This window comes from Tachysurus vachellii, chromosome 21, assembly GCF_030014155.1.
Source record: "Tachysurus vachellii isolate PV-2020 chromosome 21, HZAU_Pvac_v1, whole genome shotgun sequence".
NCBI classification, from domain to species: Eukaryota; Metazoa; Chordata; class Actinopteri; order Siluriformes; family Bagridae; genus Tachysurus; species Tachysurus vachellii.
In genome coordinates, this window is record NC_083480.1 from 15,052,473 (window position 1) to 15,072,335 (window position 19,863).

The window sequence follows — 19,863 nt, forward strand, 5'->3', positions numbered from 1 at the left end:
CATACCATGAATGAGTTTAATTAAGTATTTACATGCAGACAGTGTTTTGTAAATAACTGTATGCTATAATGAAAATAATTTATATAGAACTGTGTTTTATTAATATGTATTGTATCATGTTAAATATAAATGATATCAGTATGTCAGTGTATAATAGATAACAGTGTATAAAACTAAAATCATACTATATGTGTTTTATATTACTAATGCACAAATTATGAATAATAAACAATAATAAAACAGAGTTCACAAACTCGTTCACGAACTATGGATTTCTCTGAATGTTGATCTGAATGTAAGAAGCAGGTGTTTAATTCACTTCAGTTTGTATAGTGCATTTAACAATGGACAATGTCTCAAAGCAGCTTTACAGAACATTAGAAATATAGTACAAAAACTTTAATATTATACAAAAATTTATATTATCCATAAAGGAACAAGGGGTCACGGTGGCTTAGTGGTTAGCACGTTCGCCTCACACCTCCAGGGTCGGGGGTTCGATTCCCGCCTCCACCTTGTGTGTGTGGAGTTTGCATGTTCTCCCCGTGCCTCGGGGGTTTCCTCCGGGTAATCCGGTTTCCTCCCCCAGTCCAAAGACATGCATGGTAGGTTGATTGGCATCTCTGGAAAATTGTCCGTAGTGTGTGATTGCGTGAGTGAATGAGAGTGTGTGTGTGTGCCCTGCGATGGGTTGGCACTCCGTCCAGGGTGTATCCTGCCTTGATGCCCGATGACGCCTGAGATAGGCACAGGCTCCCCGTGACCCGAGGTAGTTCGGATAAGCGGTAGAAAATGAGTGAGAGTAAAGGAAAAAATGGTGATGGCTAGACGACTGTGTCAGAGCATCTCCAGAACATCAGGTCTTGTGGAGCATTCCCAATATGCAGTGCTTAGTGCTCCAAGGAAGGACAAGGTCAGGGTCATGGGAGCCCAAGGGTCATTGTTGTGGGTTATAGCAAAGGAAATATTATCTGGTGAGAAGAGCAAAATAAGCAAAATACAAAGGAGTCAAAACACACAGAGCATTACGGTTTGCTGTGCGGAGCAACATAGCTACAGCGTGGTCAAAGTGACACGCTGACATCCTGTACACCAGCAAATGCTCATATAATGGCACCAAAACTGGATCACGGAGCCGTAAAAGAAGGTGATCTGGTGTGACAATCACCATGTGGACAGCAGGATGTGATTCAGGATGAATCACTGACCTGGAGAAGACATGGCAATGATCTTCTGGGAAACTTTGACTCCTGGGATTCATGTGTATGTTACTTTGACATGTGCCACCATTCCATCATGTCAGTGTTCTCAATCTGATCAAGGATTTAATTCCAATCCGATACCAGATTCCACAGCACACGTTTAGAGGTTTTGTGGAGTACAATACCAAAAGGTCTCAGAGCAGCTTTGGTCGGGGGGGGGGAAAAAAGTCGACCTACACAATATTAGGCAAATGATTTTTAACGTGAATTGAAACATAATGTCTGTCGCCGCCTGCTGGTGGTTTCCTGTAACAGCAGCTATGAGAATGGAAACCGAAAGTGAAGTGAAGTGAAGAATAAGAGCAGGAAAAACAGGGCCGTGTGGAGGCTGTAACACTTCTGGACGAAACCTTTCTGCTGTTCCTGCTGTGAAGAGACTTTCACTGAGCTGAGGAAATGAGTCGACAATCAAGTGAAGAGCAAGTGGAGGTAAGAAATCTAAAAAATGCCTCAGACCCAGATTCTGTTTTGACAGTAAATGTACAGTATGTTGCCAGTGTAGGTGCAGCAGTCACACCCGCATTAACACACATCAACGTTAAACAAATGCAGAGACATGAACTTCCTTCATTACTGAAGTCTGTAAAAATCCCACAGCTCACAAATCAATGCCTGTAGGGTTTGTACTGACACACCACATCTACCTCAAGCTTATGGTAGTTAGTTTAATCCTCAGGGACACACACATCTACAGCATAGTCGTGTATAATAGATTGCTATGTGTTTTATTTATTTATTTGCTTATAGATTCATTTAACGTTTAAAATAAAATTGTGTTACCTTTCATTATATCTGGCAATCTCACATTACACAACACTCAGAAGTGTATATGAAGAACTATGAAGAAAACAAACTTGTTTTTTATCAAATTTGTAGTTTATGATGTTTGACAATAATAAAGAGAGACAGTAAAGATATTTGTGTTTGACGTAAACAGAAAGAAAAAGAAGTCTCCATACATTTGCTTTTAATTCATATTGGCATCCTCGGCTTTAAGCGTGATGGAAAGGGTCACTGTTACAAATAGAAAGCTGTTCATTTTCCACACTCTGCCCTGTAACGTATTAAAGCAGAACTCCCTGAAATCCTTTCAATGTTTTTGACATTATAAAGTTGTTTTTGAGCAAACATGAAGTCTGAGAACGCGACACGGTTTTTACAAAATGGGATGACGTTTAATCTAAAAACGTTCACCACAATATAAATCTTGGATGATGTTGAAGGTGGGGGCACGGTGGCTTAGTGGTTAGCACGTTCGCCTCACACCTCCAGGGTCGGGGGTTCGATTCCCGCCTCCGCCTTGTGTGTGTGGAGTTTGCATGTTCTCCCCGTGCCTCGGGTGTTTCCTCCGGGTACTCCGGTTTCCTCCCCCGGTCCAAAGACATGCATGGTAGGTTGATTGGCGTCTCTGGAAAATTGTCCGTAGTGTGTGATTGCGTGTGTGAATGAGAGTGTGTGTGTGCCTTGACGCCTGAGATAGGCACAGGCTCCCCGTGACCCGAGGTAGTTCGGATAAGCGGTAGAAGATGAATGAATGATGTTGAAGGTCACATCGACTACAAATGATTAAAGGTACAGTTTAATGTTGTCTATTTCTATAAACATATGACTTGTGTTTTTGTTCTGTTGATTCAGTTGGAAAAATGCGTCAGGCGACTGAGAGAGACGTTTCACGGAAAGATTCCGATCGACAAGGCAGCGGTGTTCATGCGCCGCTACGAGAACAACTACCGAATGGTAGCGAAGGTGATCATCCTGATGAAAGACCAAGGTAAAAGAGTACGTCTTTGTTCTGAACGCAACCCCTTCTGCTTCTCCTGAATCACTGATTCATCAGCATGATTTACTAAACCAACATTTCACTTCCCTTTCCCACAATCCATTCCACGCTTTTCTCCCTTTCTTTTACTGTCTCGTGTGCAGACCTGGACGATGATGACAGATGGTCGCTGAAAAACGATCCTATCGTAAAGGTAAGGTCTCGCTTCGTCAGCTTCCTGATTCCGAAACATCATTATGCAAAAAGCTTGTTTTGCATGACAACATACGTTTCCTGCTCACTGACAGAACGTGGTCGAGAAACTGCAGAATGAGGAAAAAGAACAGCAGGTAACGACAGCATGCTGATTGTTTAAAACCGTCGCTTCTGGGTTTCATTCCAAAGCCTGAGATTTGAGCATCACGTTGTATGTTGCAGGAGAAAAGAAAAGACAGACAACCAGGAGCCAGTAACGAACCTAGGAGCTCTAAACAAGTAGGTGAAACTCAGGAAGTCTAATCTCGCTCCTGCAGTGTTAGCAGATTAATTTAATGGTTATTTTCTCAGAAAAATTTTAAACCAAAGAAAAATTTAAACCAAAGCTCAGCATAAAAGAACACAACCTTTATTTCTCTTCTTCGCACATGAAAGTGAAAGCACCTGTTCTCATCAAACAGTTCAAGCCCCGATACAAACGTTTAACTTACTATTAAAGGACAGTTTCAAGCCTTGCGTTTCAGTTGCAGTGAATCTTAGGGGTGCACAAACTTTTTCTATTTGCACACACACAAGTCTCAGGCTTTGGATGACAGTGTGAACAAACAGGGTAAAGGGAGTCTGCTTTTTTAATCTCTCTCTCTCTCTCTCTCTCTCTCTCTCTCTTTCTTTCTCTCAATAAATCAATCCATCAATCTCAAAATCCTTTTAATGCACTGGAACATTTGCTGCCAAAAAATCCCACAATGCACCATGAAAACCAGGGATCTTATTTTTTGAAGCCTCTCAGTGTCGGCAAACCGAACTCTCACCATCTTTGTCTACAAATAAGTAGCTTGTTCTCGTTGTGGCTCTCAACTGATTACTTGAGTCTAATGACTTTAAAGTATTTAATGAATTGTTTATACGAACCTGCACGGGGTACCGTGAGAGAAACTAATGTGATTACGAACATATTTCAATTCAAATCTTTATTTGTCCCCCAGTGGGGCAAGTCATTGGTCAATTCATTCATTTCTACGATGTATAAAACGTAAATATTTTATATATGTACACGAATTTGTAGTGATCAGAAATTGAGTCACCAGTGTGTAGTGTCCCAGTGTGTAGTGTCTCAGTGTGTAGTGTCTCAGTGTGTAGTGTCCCAGTGTGTAGTGTCTCAGTGAGTAGTGTCCCAGTGTGTAGTGTCTCAGTGTGTAGTGTCCCAGTGTGTAGTGTCTCAGTGTGTAGTGTCTCAGTGTGTAGTGAGCCAGTGTGTAGTGTCCCAGTGTGTAGTGTCTCAGTGTGTAGTGTCCCAGTGTGTAGTGTCTCAGTGTGTAGTGTCTCAGTGTGTAGTGAGCCAGTGTGTAGTGTCCCAGTGTGTAGTGTCTCAGTGTGTAGTGTCCCAGTGTGTAGTGTCTCAGTGTGTAGTGTCTCAGTGTGTAGTGAGCCAGTGTGTAGTGTCTCAGTGTGTAGTGTCTCAGTGTGTAGTGAGCCAGTGTGTAGTGAGCCAGTGTGTAGTGTCTCAGTGTGTAGTGTCTCAGTGTGTAGTGTCTCAGTGTGTAGTGTCTCAGTGTGTAGTGAGCCAGTGTGTAGTGTCTCAGTGTGTAGTGTCTCAGTGTGTAGTGTCTCAGTGTGTAGTGAGCCAGTGTGTAGTGAGCCAGTGTGTAGTGTCTCAGTGTGTAGTGTCTCAGTGTGTAGTGAGCCAGTGTGTAGTGTCTCAGTGTGTAGTGTCTCAATGTGTAGTGTCTCAGTGTGTAGTGAGCCAGTGTGTAGTGTCTCAGTGTGTAGTGTCTCAGTGTGTAGTGTCTCAGTGTGTAGTGTCTCAGTGTGTAGTGTCTCAGTGTGTAGTGTCTCAGTGTGTAGTGTCTCAGTGTGTAGTGTCTCAGTGTGTAGTGTCTCAGTGTGTAGTGAGCCAGTGTGTAGTGTCTCAGTGTGTAGTGTCTCAGTGTGTAGTGTCTCAGTGTGTAGTGAGCCAGTGTGTAGTGTCTCAGTGTGTAGTGTCTCAGTGTGTAGTGTCTCAGTGTGTAGTGTCTCAGTGTGTAGTGTCTCAGTGTGTAGTGTCTCAGTGTGTAGTGTCTCAGTGTGTAGTGAGCCAGTGTGTAGTGTCTCAGTGTGTAGTGTCTCAGTGTGTAGTGAGCCAGTGTGTAGTGTCTCAGTGTGTAGTGTCTCAGTGTGTAGTGTCTCAGTGTGTAGTGTCTCAGTGTGTAGTGTCCCAGTGTGTAGTGTCTCAGTGTGTAGTGTCTCAGTATGTAGTGAGCCAGTGTGTAGTGTCTCAGTGTGTAGTGAGCCAGTGTGTAGTGTCTCAGTGTGTAGTGAGCCAGTGTGTAGTGTCCCAGTGAGTAGTGTCCCAGTGTGTAGTGTCTCAGTGTGTAGTGAGCCAGTGTGTAGTGTCTCAGTGTGTAGTGAGCCAGTGTGTAGTGTCTCAGTGTGTAGTGTCTGAGTGTGTAGTGTCTCAGTTTGTAGTGTCCCAGTGTGTAGTGTCCCAGTGTGTAGTGTCTCAGTGTGTAGTGTCCCAGTGTGTAGTGTCTCAGTGTGTAGTGAGCCAGTGTGTAGTGTCTCAGTGTGTAGTGTCTCAGTGTGTAGTGAGCCAGTGTGTAGTGTCTCAGTGTGTAGTGTCTCAGTGTGTAGTGTCTCAGTGTGTAGTGTCCCAGTGTGTAGTGTCTCAGTGTGTAGTGTCTCAGTATGTAGTGAGCCAGTGTGTAGTGTCTCAGTGTGTAGTGTCTCAGTGTGTAGTGTCTCAGTGTGTAGTGTCCCAGTGTGTAGTGTCTCAGTGTGTAGTGTCTCAGTGTGTAGTGTCCCAGTGTGTAGTGTCTCAGTGTGTAGTGTCTCAGTATGTAGTGAGCCAGTGTGTAGTGTCTCAGTGTGTAGTGTCCCAGTGTGTAGTGTCTCAGTGTGTAGTGTCCCAGTGTGTAGTGTCTCAGTGTGTAGTGTCCCAGTGTGTAGTGTCTCAGTGTGTAGTGTCTCAGTGTGTAGTGTCTCAGTGTGTAGTGTCCCAGTGTGTAGTGTCTCAGTGTGTAGTGTCTCAGTGTGTAGTGTCACAGTGTCTCCGGAGCCAGAATCCTTACCTCGTGTACATGATATACTGATTCACTAAGTAGGGAGTTAGAGAGCTGATTGAGACACAGCCTAAGACCAAAACTAAGGTTTTAACTGCTAAACCCAGACTCGTGTTAGCTTATATTTAAGAAGGCATCGACATTTAAGTTGACAATAAAGTTTACTAATGACTTTTCTTAATTTTCATAAATTATCTTGTTGTTTTAGAATGTAATTAAATTCTTGGTATAAAAGAGCATTTTGTTTCCACCAATGTTCATTTATTTTTGAGTGGGATGTGGTAGCCTAGTGGTTAAGGTGTTGGCTACCAATCGGAAGGTTGTGAGTTCGATTCCTACGTCCACCAAACTACCAATGCTTGGCCCCTGAGCAAGGCCCTTAACCCTCAATTGCTCAGTTGTATCAAAATGAGATAAAAATGTAAGTCGCTCTGGATAAGGGTGTCTGATAAATGCTAGGAATGTAAATGTAAATTTTAAGATCCCTTCGTACTTCCTAAACAGGATTCCAGAGCTGATTTCAGGGCAGAAAAATGTAAACAGAAGTCTAAGTGTGCTTTGACACATGCGGTGTTTAGTCCATTTAAATAGAACCTTTGAGAGTTTTCTCGCTCGGTGTGGCTCTTTAGTCGTGTACAAACATAGCGATCGGACACCGGTGCGGACCGAGAAGCCTGAGCGAGGTGGCGTCGGACTGCTTTCTCACAACAACAGCTTGCAACAACAAAGTGATTTGACTCTGAATCAACTCGATTGCAGGAAGTGAACCAAACATCCTGTGTGCATTGGCTTGCAACATTTCTGTGAGCTGGCTTAGCTCTGTAGACATGTCGTGCGCACTGGATAATGACAACAGAAATCCTGAATGTAGTCTACATGACATTTGAAACCTCTGGATATTATTATGCTGGGGTGAACTTTCCATACCTCTAAACACACACACACATGGTTTATTTACCCTTTTCTCACTTTATCTCTGCCCTACATGCTAAACAAACAATTTTTTTTTTTTTTTTTTTTTTTTTTACTTTTTGGTTTGTTAAATTATGTGAAACCAACCACAAGCCTCGAAAATCAAATAATCGCCATAGATCTAGAAACAGATTTTTCCAAAACTTCAGACTGCCCCTTTAAATTATTAAAAACAACAGTAATGGATCCTTTGTGCTGATGTGTGCTCTCTCTGCTCTGTGTCTCGGTGTAGCCTAAAGCAAACAAAGAGCCTCAGGAGGACAAAGACATACAGGTCAGTTACCTAACGTCCCCCCCCACCCGCCTCTCTCTCTCTCTCTCTCTCTCTCTTTTGTTCCTGTTTTGGTAACATGCAGGTCAATTAGGGTGTGTAGGTTAGAGGCTCAGTGATTTGCTGTGAATCCAGTCTGACTTTTACACAAGACACATTTTATAAGGAAGTGAAACTCTCTCTCTCTCTCTCTCTCTCTCTCTCTCTCTCTCTCTCTCTCTCTCTTTCTCTCTTTGTCTCTCTCTCTCTCTCTCTCTATTTCCCTCTTTGTCTCTCTCTCTCTCTCTCTCTCTCTCTCTCTTTGTCTCTCTCTCTCTCTCTCTCTCTCTATTTCCCTCTTTGTCTCTCTCTCTCTCTCTCTCTCTCTCTCTCTCTCTTTGTCTCCTTCTCTCTCTCTCTCTCTCTCTCTCTTTCTCTGTCTCCTTCTCTCTCTCTCTCTCTCTCTTTGTCTCTCTCCTTCTCTCTCTCTCTCTCTCTCTCTTTGTCTCCTTCTCTCTCTCTCTCTCTCTCTCTCTTTCTCTGTCTCCTTCTCTCTCTCTCTCTCTCTCTCTCTCTCTCTCTCTCTCTCTCTCTCTCTCTCTCTCTCTCTCTCTCTCTCTCTCTCTCTCTCTCTCTTTCTCTTTGTCTCTCTCTCTCTCTCTCTCTCTCTCTCTCTCTCTCTCTCTCTCTCTCTCTCTCTCTCTCTCTCTCTCTCTCTCTCTCTCTCTCTCTCTCTCTCCCTCCCTCCCTCCCTCTCTCTCTCTGCCTACTGGTTGATTGTGTAACAACATTAGGGGATGTTGTTTAATTGTTTGAACTTATTTGTGTTGTGTTACACTTATTATATGTGTATCTAGGAACTTGGGAAGCAACTTAAACTTCTGCCTCTAACAGAGAAGAACAAGCGCATGTTCGATCTTGCACAGCAGAACCAAATGCCCTCCGCCGAGCACCAGTTCGCCTGCGAATTGTGCGACAAGAGCTGGTGGAGACGAGTCCCTGAGAGAAAGATGGTAAAATAATTCTTTAATCAAGTAAACATGCAATCGTTTGTTTAAACAAATCCTCTTCTTAACACTCCTCTGAGTGAAACTCAACTTACAGCAGAAAATGAAGAAAATCATACATAAATTTTCATTAAAAAAAAGTAAACATACAAAAAAATATGTACAAAAGAAAGACACATCTGGAATCACAGTCTAGTTTGAGCTATTAATGGGAGATACTTTTATTCAAGGAAGCAAGTTTAACATTAACTGAGGCTAATGAACAGATCCTAATCACTTAAATGTTAGCTAGCATGAATAAACCGAGCGGATAACTAGCTGATTCTAATAGCCAGCTGTCACAATCAGGGCACAAAACTGTTATTAAGGTCCACAGTCTAGTTCAGGCTATTTGTAGCTAACACTACACAACCTACATAAGTATTTGTCCCCTCTTTTCTTTTTTATTTATTATGTTATGCTTACAACCCAGTAATGGATTTATTAGGGATTATATGTCTTGCATCTGGACAATACAGTCTATAATAAAATGATGATTAAAAAACACACATAAATAGTGCAAAATCTATTTACAAGTCAATTTTTGCTTATTAGCACATTTTTACAGTAGCTCAGTGTACGGTCTGGATTTATTGTTCTAGTCGCCCCTCTAGTGGAGTCACACAGACTTGCTCTTTTTCTAAACTTATGGTCTATTTGCTGGGCCGGATTACAATCTGTCTGTATACATGTATTTATTAGGGATGTACCGATACCACTTTTTCTCTTCTGATCCGAATCCGATACCAGCGTTTGCCAGTATCGGCCGATACCTATCTGATATCTGTGTTCTTTTCTACCTTTAAAACTAAAGAATGTATAGTTCATTCATTCATTCATCTTCTACCGCTTATCCGAACTACCTCGGGTCACGGGGTAGTTCTAAGGTGTCATTGGGCATCAAGGCAGGATACACCCTGGACGGAGTGCCAACCCATCACAGGGCGCACACACACACACACACACACTCATTCACTCACGCAATCACACACTAGGGACAATTTTCCAGAGATGCCAATCAACCTACCATGCATGTCTTTGGACCGGGGGAGGAAACCGGAGTACCCGGAGGAAACCCCCGAGGCACGGGGAGAACATGCAAACTCCACACACACAAGGTGGAGGAGGGAATCGAACCCCCAACCCTGGAGGTGTGAGGCGAAGGTGCTAACCACTAAGCCACCGTGCCCCCCCAGAATGTATAGTTATTAAGATTTATTTGTTTCTGGTAAAGAAATACAAAAAATCCTCATTACTGTATGAAAAATGAAAACACAAGAAACCTTAAAAAATATTAATGCAGTAGCAAACAGTACTTTTAACAGTTAGTGGTATAACAATCTAAACCATATATACCGCAATTATTAAATTAAATAATTTTCTGAAGAAAAGGCAATATTTTAAAGTGAATCTTAAATTAGAACTCTTGAAACACAATGCAAAATGTATTAAACAGTAAACCTTGCACCCAAATGAGCGACATGTTTAACGCGCTGAGGTAAATGAAAAGGGCGCCTGCTAAACTTGTCTGTCTGTCGCAGGCGGTTGTGCAACATATTTCCTATAAAATTTATTATATTTATTTTCATTAATACAATTTAATATATAAGTGTATTTTTCTTCTAAGTTTAAGCAATAGTTTATGATGTTTGCTGTTCATTAATCAACCACCACGGGCATGGGTGTCGGAAATGAATAAAAAGTGGGCGTGTCCTGTCCCACCCACATATAATGGTTCCGTCGCCCATGGATTTCAGGAAGCAGGAGCGTGGTCAATGCTGTAGGTAAAACGCGGAATGGAGTTTAATTTAATAGGACATTTCTCAAGCAGAATGGATTTGACTGGCGGCGCTCTGAAAAGTAATAAAAAAAGACATTATGCGCTGAATAGAGACAGTAAAAGTGGGTGGGTCCAATATTATGGGTCTTAAAAAGTGGGTGGGTCCTGTCCCACCCACATATAATGGTTCCAATGCCCATGACCACGGGTATCGGATTAGGATCGGTTACACACCACCGATACCCGATCCACTCAAAATGCTTGGATCGGCGTCGATTCCGATCCGAAATATCGGATCGGTACATCCCTAGTATTTATTTGACAAAGCTCCTGCAAATTACAGAATTGATATATTCATCATTTTGTGTAGTTTATTATATTGACAGAATGTTTGATTTTAACACAAATATTTAGGAGAGCACAAGTTTGTCACAAATCCAAGGGAGCAAAATTTTCTAAGCTGTCTGTGTTCTCACGCTTGTGTCTGTCGCTGCCTCTATTTGAAAAGATCGAGTTCAGCTGATTTTACATGTTTGTGATACACGTTGTTCTGATGCAAGCAGTTCTTTGTTTTATATTTAGATGTAAATACCAGGAAATGCTAAACTCTCGTCTCATTGCCATCTCTCGATCTCAAACCCAGATAACTTTGTTGCACAACCAAATGAACTGGCCTTGCTGTTCTAAAAGTTTCAGAGGAAACCGTTAGGTCTTGTTCTCGCTGAATCTCACAGGAATTTAGATTTAGATGGTAAAACTTTAATTTAATGAAGACGATGATTGACAGGTATACTAATGCTTATTTACTAAATTAATCATTTTAGATATATTTGGTATTTGGAAGTTTGGATTGTTCTCATGCTCACCTTCCTATCTATGTTGTAAACAGTTTTTTTTAAGTTTATATTTTATGTTCATTTACAACAACGTTTCTTTTTTTCGTTAAACCATCGAGTAAATTATTTTTAACAACGTACAAAGGAAGTCCTACGTTTTCTTTGGCATTGGAACAAATGGTTGTCACCAAAGTAAAAAATGTAGAAATGTTTCTTTATACAAATTACAGAAATTATACAAATTATACAGGAAATACAGTACTAAAGTAATTATTGTGTGTTATTATGCATGAACATATAAATAAATAATTACCTCCTCGATAGGGGCAGGACTATGACTCGTCGCCATGGAGTTCTTCAGATACTTCCAATAGTGTTTATATTCTAATAAATAGAAATAATTGAATAATAATAGCAGACAGGGATATAATAATATTAATCCAGCAGTAAAGAAACATGGATGAGATCATCATACGTGTGCGTTTCCCTTCTTTTTCTCTTCTCTGTTGATTTCCATTCCCCAGCTGTTGTTAAAGCTTCTGTGGTCTGATGTCTAGTATCACTAGAAACATTGAGTGTGATCTCTGATCCTTTTCAGGTGTCTCGGTGTCAGTTGTGCAAACAGAAATTTGAACCTGTGCCACCAAACAAAAGGTGGGGCATCGCGGACTTCACGTGCCTGAACTGCAGTCGATCCTTCAAGTAAGTAAAAGCATCAGAACAGAAGAAGTCTTCCCTGTTGTCTCCTGTCTTAAAGGACGTTCCTGTACTTTATTAATCCAAGCTTTTAGGAACAACAATAATTTTGGGGAAAAAAGCAAAACTGGTAATGAGTGTAAACAGACACAAAAAAAACAACTAATGTTTAGAACTGTTACACTGCAAAAAGGCATAAAATATTACGAATACACACACACACACACACACACACACACACACACACACACACACACATATACATATATACATATATACATATATATATATATATATATATATATATATATATATATATATATATATATACATTGCTCAGTGTAAATGTAAATGAGTACATTTAATATAACATCTGTTTAAATTATAACATGAAAGAAGGGTTAATAATATAACTTAGAGAACAAAATTTTCAGTTTTACTCAAATTAGGGCGATACAAAAATGAGTACACCCCACCGAAAGTCTCTAGAGCAAAGCTAAATTTTAGACTACAAATGTCTAATTTAACAAGAATTCAGCCGCAGGTGAGTCTAATTATTCATTACACAAGTGTCCAGCAGACAGTTGACTATAAAAATAAGAAAACCCCTTCCCATTTCATACTGTCAGTAATGGCACCACATGGAATTGCATCTTGCACTAGCCTGCTACCAGCTGCTTGACTTTAAATGCCTCCTGTTGCACATGTACAATATCAAGGGAGGCACTGTATAGTCCACATATTTATATTTATTTCTTGAGTGTATTGTTTGTACTGATGGCATAGTCCGTACCTGCCCCCTGCTTCGTTGTTGTTTTATGTTTTATGTCTGTATGTATGTTGCACTGTTGACCTGTGAGACACTACATCTCGTTCCACTGCATGTCTCAACATGTAGCAAAATGACAATAAAGCTAACTTGAACTTGAACTTGATGGAATAGAAATGTCACAAGACCTGAGAAAGAAAATAATTTCATTACACCAGAAAGGTTAAGGCTATAAGAGGATCAAGCAAAGATTTACCAATCTGACAGAATACTGTACAAAAATTAAAAAAAAAAAGATGAAACTGCAACCATCTCACAGAGACGTCCAGGTTGTCTAGGAGCATCTTCTGATGAGAAGGGTTAAAGAAAATCGGCATGCAAGTTTACAGCAGTTATATAATGGAGTAGAAAGCCAAACGGCGTACACTGCAGAGGAATGGCATGCATGAGTATCGTCCACAAAGAAGCCTCTCCTATAGCTCAGGCACAAAATAGCCCGCCTAGAGTTGGCCAGCCAAACAAGGACAAACAGACCCTGACAAAGATGAAGACTACCGGGACTCTACACTCTGGAGTGATGAGACCAAGATAAATGTATTTGAAACTTGGCTTCAAAACCGTATGGTGTCACAAATGTCAGGAGTTCAAAGAAAAATGCATGGTGCCTACAGAGAAACATGGTGGTGGGAATGTCCTTATGTGGGGCTGCATGAGTGCTGCTGGTGTCAGGGAGCTGCATTTCATTGACGGCATCAGGGATTCACAGATGTACTGCTCTATACTGAAAGAGAAGATGCTACCATCACTCTGTGCTGATGATAAAATGATAATAATCCTAAACACACATCTAAGGCCACTGTTGGATTTCTGAAGAAGAAGAACAGTGTGAAAGTGATTAAGTGGCCAAGTATGTCTCCTGATCTGATCCCAATCGAACACCAATGGGGAATTCATCACTCTCCATCCAGCAGAAGCTCTCTAAAAGGGGTAATTCTTAAAGAATGGAAAAAGATAGATGGTGCAAAATGTCTCCAACTTTTTAATTCCATGCCTAGAAGACTTGGTGCTGTCATTTTTGCATCATCCTATTTTGAGTAAAACTGAAAAATGTGTTATATTAAAATGTATATTATTAACCTTACTTTCATGTTATAAGTTAAACAGATGTTATATAAAACATTGTCTTGTCAACATTTTGGAAATTGTTTTTGTGTTTACACAATTGAGATATTGTGTAAAATTGTACTTTTTAAAGGGGGTGTACTCATTTACGCTGAGCAATGTGTATCTAGTATTTCTGATTACAACAAACCAAATATAAGATTATTAAAAGCTTTTTCTAGATTTCTAGATATTAAAAGCTTGTACTAGTTCCAAGCTTCAAATACAATTGACCATTTTGCTAACTGTAAGCATTTATTTCTTTATTTATTTATAATGAAGAAGCAAATTAATCTGCTAATAGTGCAAGAAATGTTAGTTTTAGTTTTGATCTGTCTTTTGCCTTGCAGAATTAAGAATACACTATATTAATAATATTAGTAGTGTATTTCCAAATCTCACAGTCACTGCATTTAGTAATCGTTTATAATCTTTTATTCAAGCGACTTTTTATCCTCACTAATGAATATTATGCTACATTTTCAATACAATATATATATATATATGTATGTATATTTATGTATATATATATATATATATATATATGTATATATATATATATATATATATATGTATGTATATTTATGTATGTATGTACAGTATGTATGTATATGTATGTATGTATGTATGTATATGTATTTATCCCCAATGAGCAAGTCTGAGGTGACTCAGGCAGCAGTGGTAAGGAAAAACTCCCTTAGATGGTAAAGGAAGAAACCTTGAGAGGAACCAGACTCAAAGGGGAAGCTCATCCTCATATGGGTGACACTAGATGGTGTGATTACAAATATACAGTCAGACAAATGTTGTATTGGTGTAGGGATCACATGGAGTTCAGATCTCCTCTATATCTCGTACATGTGTGAAAATCTAATGGATAGAAATTAAATTGAGAAAAGGAAACATTCCCTTTTTTGTTTTTTTGTTTGTTTGTTGTTTGTTTTTTTTTTGCTTGAGGCTGATGGTTTATCTTTTTTTCTGCAAGGAGTTTCGGTCGAATGGACCTGGGATCTCCGTGTTATAACTGCCGATTCATCGTTATGCCGACACGCATCCTGCCTCCACGCAAATACTTGAGGAACATTGGGCAGAGGAAAAGACATCAGCACAGCTGCCTGGCAGAGGACTGCTACAACAGACAGGGTAACATTGGTACAACAGACAGGGTAACACTGCTACAACAGACAGGGTAACATTGGTACAACAGACAGGGTAACACTGCTACAACAGACAGGGTAACACTGCTACAACAGACAGGGTAACACTGCTACAACAGACAGGGTAACACTGCTACAACAGACAGGGTAACACTGCTACAACAGACAGGGTAACACTGCTACAACAGACAGGGTAACACTGCTACAACAGACAGGGTAACACTGCTACAACAGACAGGGTAACACTGCTACAACAGACAGGGTAACACTGGTTCAACAGACAGGGTAACACTGCTACAACAGACAGGGTAACACTGCTACAACAGACAGGGTAACACTGCTACAACAGACAGGGTAACACTGCTACAACAGACAGGGTAACACTGGTACAACAGACAGGGTAACATTGGTACAACAGACAGGGTAACATTGGTACAACAGACAGGGTAACATTGGTACAACAGACAGGGTAACACTGGTACAACAGACAGGGTAACACTGGTACAACAGACAGGGTAACACTGCTACAACAGACAGGGTAACACTGCTACAACAGACAGGGTAACACTGCTGTAACAGACAGGGTAACACTGCTACAACAGACAGGGTAACACTGCTACAACAGACAGGGTAACACTGCTATAACAGACAGGGTAACACTGCTACAACAGACAGGGTAACACTGCTACAACAGACAGGGTAACACTGCTACAACAGACAGGGTAACACTGCTACAACAGACAGGGTAACACTGCTACAACAGACAGGGTAACACTGCTACAACAGACAGGGTAACACTGCTACAACAGACAGGGTAACACTGCTACAACAGACAGGGTAACACTGGTACAACAGACAGGGTAACACTGGTACAACAGACAGGGTAACACTGCTACAACAGACAGGGTAACACTGCTACAACAGACAGGGTAACATTGGTACAACAGACAGGGTAACACTGCTACAACAGACAGGGTAACACTGCTACAACAGACAGGGTAACACTGCTACAACAGACAGGGTAACATTGGTACAACAGACATGGTAACATTGGTACAACAGACAGGGTAACATTGGTACAACAGACAGGGTAACATTGGTACAACAGACAGGGTAACACTGGTACAACAGACAGGGTAACACTGCTACAACAGACAGGGTAACACTGCTACAACAGACAGGGTAACATTGGTACAACAGACAGGGTAACACTGCTACAACAGACAGGGTAACACTGCTACAACAGACAGGGTAACACTGCTACAACAGACAGGGCAACATTGGTACAACAGACAGGGTAACACTGGTACAACAGACAGGGTAACACTGCTACAACAGACAGGGTAACATTGGTACAACAGACAGGGTAACATTGGTACAACAGACAGGGTAACACTGGTACAACAGACAGGGTAACACTGCTACAACAGACAGGGTAACACTGCTATAACAGACAGGGTAACACTGCTGTAACAGACAGGGTAACACTGGTACAACAGACAGGATAACACTGCTATAACAGACAGGGTAACACTGCTATAACAGTCAGGGTAACACTGGTACAACAGACAGGGTAACACTGCTGTGACAGACAGGGTAACACTGCTATAACAGACAGGGTAACACTGCTACAACATACAGGGTAACACTGCTACAACAGACAGGGTAACATTGCTGTAACAGACAGGGTAACATTGCTGTAACAGACAGGGTAACATTGCTGTAACAGACAGGGTAACATTGCTACAACAGACAGGGTAACACTGCTGTAACAGACAGGGTAACACTGCTATAACAGACAGGGTAACACTGCTACAACATACAGGGTAACACTGCTACAACAGACAGGTTAACACTGCTACAACAGACAGGGTTACACCGCTACAACAGACAGGATAACACTGGTACAACAGACAGGGTAACATTGCTGTAACAGACAGGGTAACATTGCTGTAACAGACAGGGTAACATTGCTGTAACAGACAGGGTAACATTGCTACAACAGACAGGGTAACATTGCTACAACAGACAGGGTAACATTGCTACAACAGACAGGGTAACACTGCTGTGACAGACAGGGTAACACTGCTATAACAGACATGGTAACACTGGTTCAACAGACAGGGTAACACTGCTGTAACAGACAGGGTAACATTGCTGTAACAGACAGGGTAACATTGCTACAACAGACAGGGTAACACTGCTGTAACAGACAGGGTAACACTGCTACAACAGACAGGGTAACACTGCTACAACAGACAGGGTAACTTTGCTGTAACAGACAGGGTAACACTGCTATAACACACAGTACCACTGCTCTACACTAGGTGTCAGTAACACACCTGCTTTAGTGTTTAGTGTGACCTACTCAATTCAATTTTATTTGCATTTTTAAAGGATATTGTCAGAAAGCAGCTTTACATAAATATATTAATTCAGAATATAAACTATACATTTTAAATTAGAATTTTCCCTAATGATCACGTCAGAAGTGATGGCGGTGAGGAAAAACCAGACAATGAGACAATATAAGGAAGAAACCTTGAGAGGAACCAGACTCCAAAAGGAGCCTCATCCTCATCTGTGTGGCACAAGATTATAACCGATTATAAATCATTCTCTTCTATAACTGTGGAATCAAAATTTGCCATTGAGTAACCAGAACATTCGTTCCAGTTTTAACATAAAATCTGTCTTTTTGAAGTTCAAGAAGATCAGCTGTTCACTGATGGAGATTTGAGTGCAGTTCCTGCAGAAACTTAAAAATTTGTCAAAAGCACTTTACAAATACAAATGAATTGATTTGGTCCTGCTAACATTAAATGGTGTTTTAAATGCTTTCAACATCTGGTTTCTGTTTTCCACAGAGCCTTACGTTCCTGGTACTGAGTGTGTGCACCCGGTCAGCAGGAAGAAGAACGGTAAGCCACAGGTGGTGAACCCCAGCCATCTCCATATCAGCAGTGGCTCCACGGTGAACACATGTCTGAGTCAGGGCAGCCTGCTAGAGGATTTGTTTGACATCATAATGGATGACATCCGCGAGGAGGACGAGAGCGACAATAATTCGGACAGTAGCACCAGCAGCTAAAGGAAATGCCAATATGTGCATCGACAGATCATCATCATCCTTGTCCTCCAAGCACTGTTCCAAAGCACTGAGCTTTGTTCATTAAAAAATATCATAACATACATAAATGTGAAAGGTGGTGCAGTGCAAAAAGATTTGTTTTAGAGAAGCAGCGCCTTCTCTAGCGTTTTCAGGAATTTTAAAGATATAGCAAGTTATTTTAGCGCTGAAGGTTTGTGTTATACTTTGCTATAATTACAAAATTGCTTGAACGACACGTGATCTTTTTTCTTAATTTTTTTTGCCTGACACGGAATAAGGTCATGTTGTATGTCAGGAAATATTATTTATTTCTAGAGTCATTCGATAATCCATCCATATGCTTGTCGATCAAGGTTTCCATATGCTTGTCGATCCAGTTTAGCTGAAGAAATATTCGTGTGCCTTGCCAAAAAAAGTGCACTTACTTAATCATGGCTCAAATAAACTAAAATTACAACTGTACTAGTTAGTAAAGTGATTAGTAGATGATGAAGAATTTTGGTATATGCAGCCATATGCTTTTTAATCTTCAATCACTTCCTGCTTTTGTATGTTTGAGCTCAAAAAGTGTGGCAATCATTTGGGTCTTTAACATATACTTCAAGTAAATAACACTGTTTAGAAAAAAGTTGAAGATACTATATATAAATATACATCGAAGGGTTTAAACATTTTATACAATGAAGGGTCCAAATTTCTAGAAGAAAAAATAATGAAGGCCACAAGCTTTATTTTGTTTTATTATGAATTTATTCTTATTAACCAATAAATGTATTGCTACAGTTTATCTCTCGAACTCTATTTGTTTTTGTAAGTTGTTGTTTATTTAAATTCTATACCAGATGAAGCACAGAATAGACTTTGAGTTGTGATTTCAGATTGAAGAGCGCGGAAACGACAGGATGTGGCATGCACCCTTTAAAAAAAACAAGTTTTTTTTTTCCTGGACTAAAAGGATTAATGTGGGGGGCACAGTGGTTTAGTGGTTAGCACGTTGGCCTCACACCTCCAGGGTTGGGGGTTCGATTCCCGCCTCCGCCTTGTGTGTGTGGAGTTTGCATGTTCTCCCCGTGCCTTGGGGGTTTCCTCCGGGTACTCCGGTTTCCTCCCCCGGTCCAAAGACATGCATGGTAGGTTGATTGGCATCTCTGGAAAATTGTCTGTAGTGTGTGATTGCGTGAGTGAATGAGAGTGTGTGTGTGTGCCATGCGATGGGTTGGCACTCTGTCCAGGGTGTATCCTGCCTTGCTGCCCGATGACGCCTGAGATAGGCACAGGCTCTCCGTGACCCGAGAAGTCGGATAAGCGGTAGAAAATGAATGAATGAAAAGGGTTAATGTGTTATGTCAGCTGGTGAATGGCTCATGCAGGTGGTTAGAAATGCTGGTCGGACAAAATCTATCCCTTTTCTCCCTTAACACCTTATGTTTTTACTCTAAGGGAGATAGTTAGAAACCAGACATGTTTTCTCATATTAGGGTGTAAAATACATCACTTTAAAACTGCACTTATACTGAAAGCACTGCTCATACAACAGCTCCATAGTAAAGCCAACCCTAAAGATTGCATTACTACACCAGCATGTTCTTGCTGAGCTCATCACATTGTGACATTATGTGATAAGCCTGAGATCATCTCTATAGCAGGAACTGTGGAAGATAATGCAGCAGTGTGACAAAAACAAACCCATCGGTAGAACACGTCAATCTGGCTTGAGCTTACTTATAAAAATAGGAAAAACATGGAACGTCTTTGCTTTTGTTGGAACTGTCCTGGTATTTCAGAATTTTGTAAATATTTGTAAAAATT

At 40.8% G+C, this 19,863-nt stretch overlaps 1 protein-coding gene across 3 annotated transcripts; it reads left to right on the forward strand.

Annotated features, from left to right (window-relative positions):
* The first annotated feature begins 1,532 nt into the window (after positions 1-1,532).
* Positions 1,533-18,841, forward strand: shfl (shiftless antiviral inhibitor of ribosomal frameshifting). Of its 3 annotated transcripts, none has more exons than XM_060897522.1 (10): positions 1,533-1,691; positions 2,898-3,033; positions 3,186-3,235; positions 3,330-3,371; positions 3,460-3,516; positions 7,480-7,521; positions 8,355-8,510; positions 11,758-11,861; positions 14,771-14,937; positions 17,810-18,841. In XM_060897522.1, exons 1-10 carry the CDS (start codon positions 1,659-1,661, stop codon positions 18,031-18,033), a joined length of 1,011 nt encoding a protein of 336 aa, XP_060753505.1. In that variant the 5' UTR covers positions 1,533-1,658; the 3' UTR covers positions 18,034-18,841. The 3 variants fall into 3 exon arrangements, with proteins under 3 accessions (XP_060753505.1, XP_060753506.1, XP_060753508.1); XM_060897523.1 differs by having other exon boundaries at positions 14,771-14,928; XM_060897525.1 differs by lacking the exon at positions 3,460-3,516.
* Positions 18,842-19,863: the final 1,022 nt, after the last annotated feature.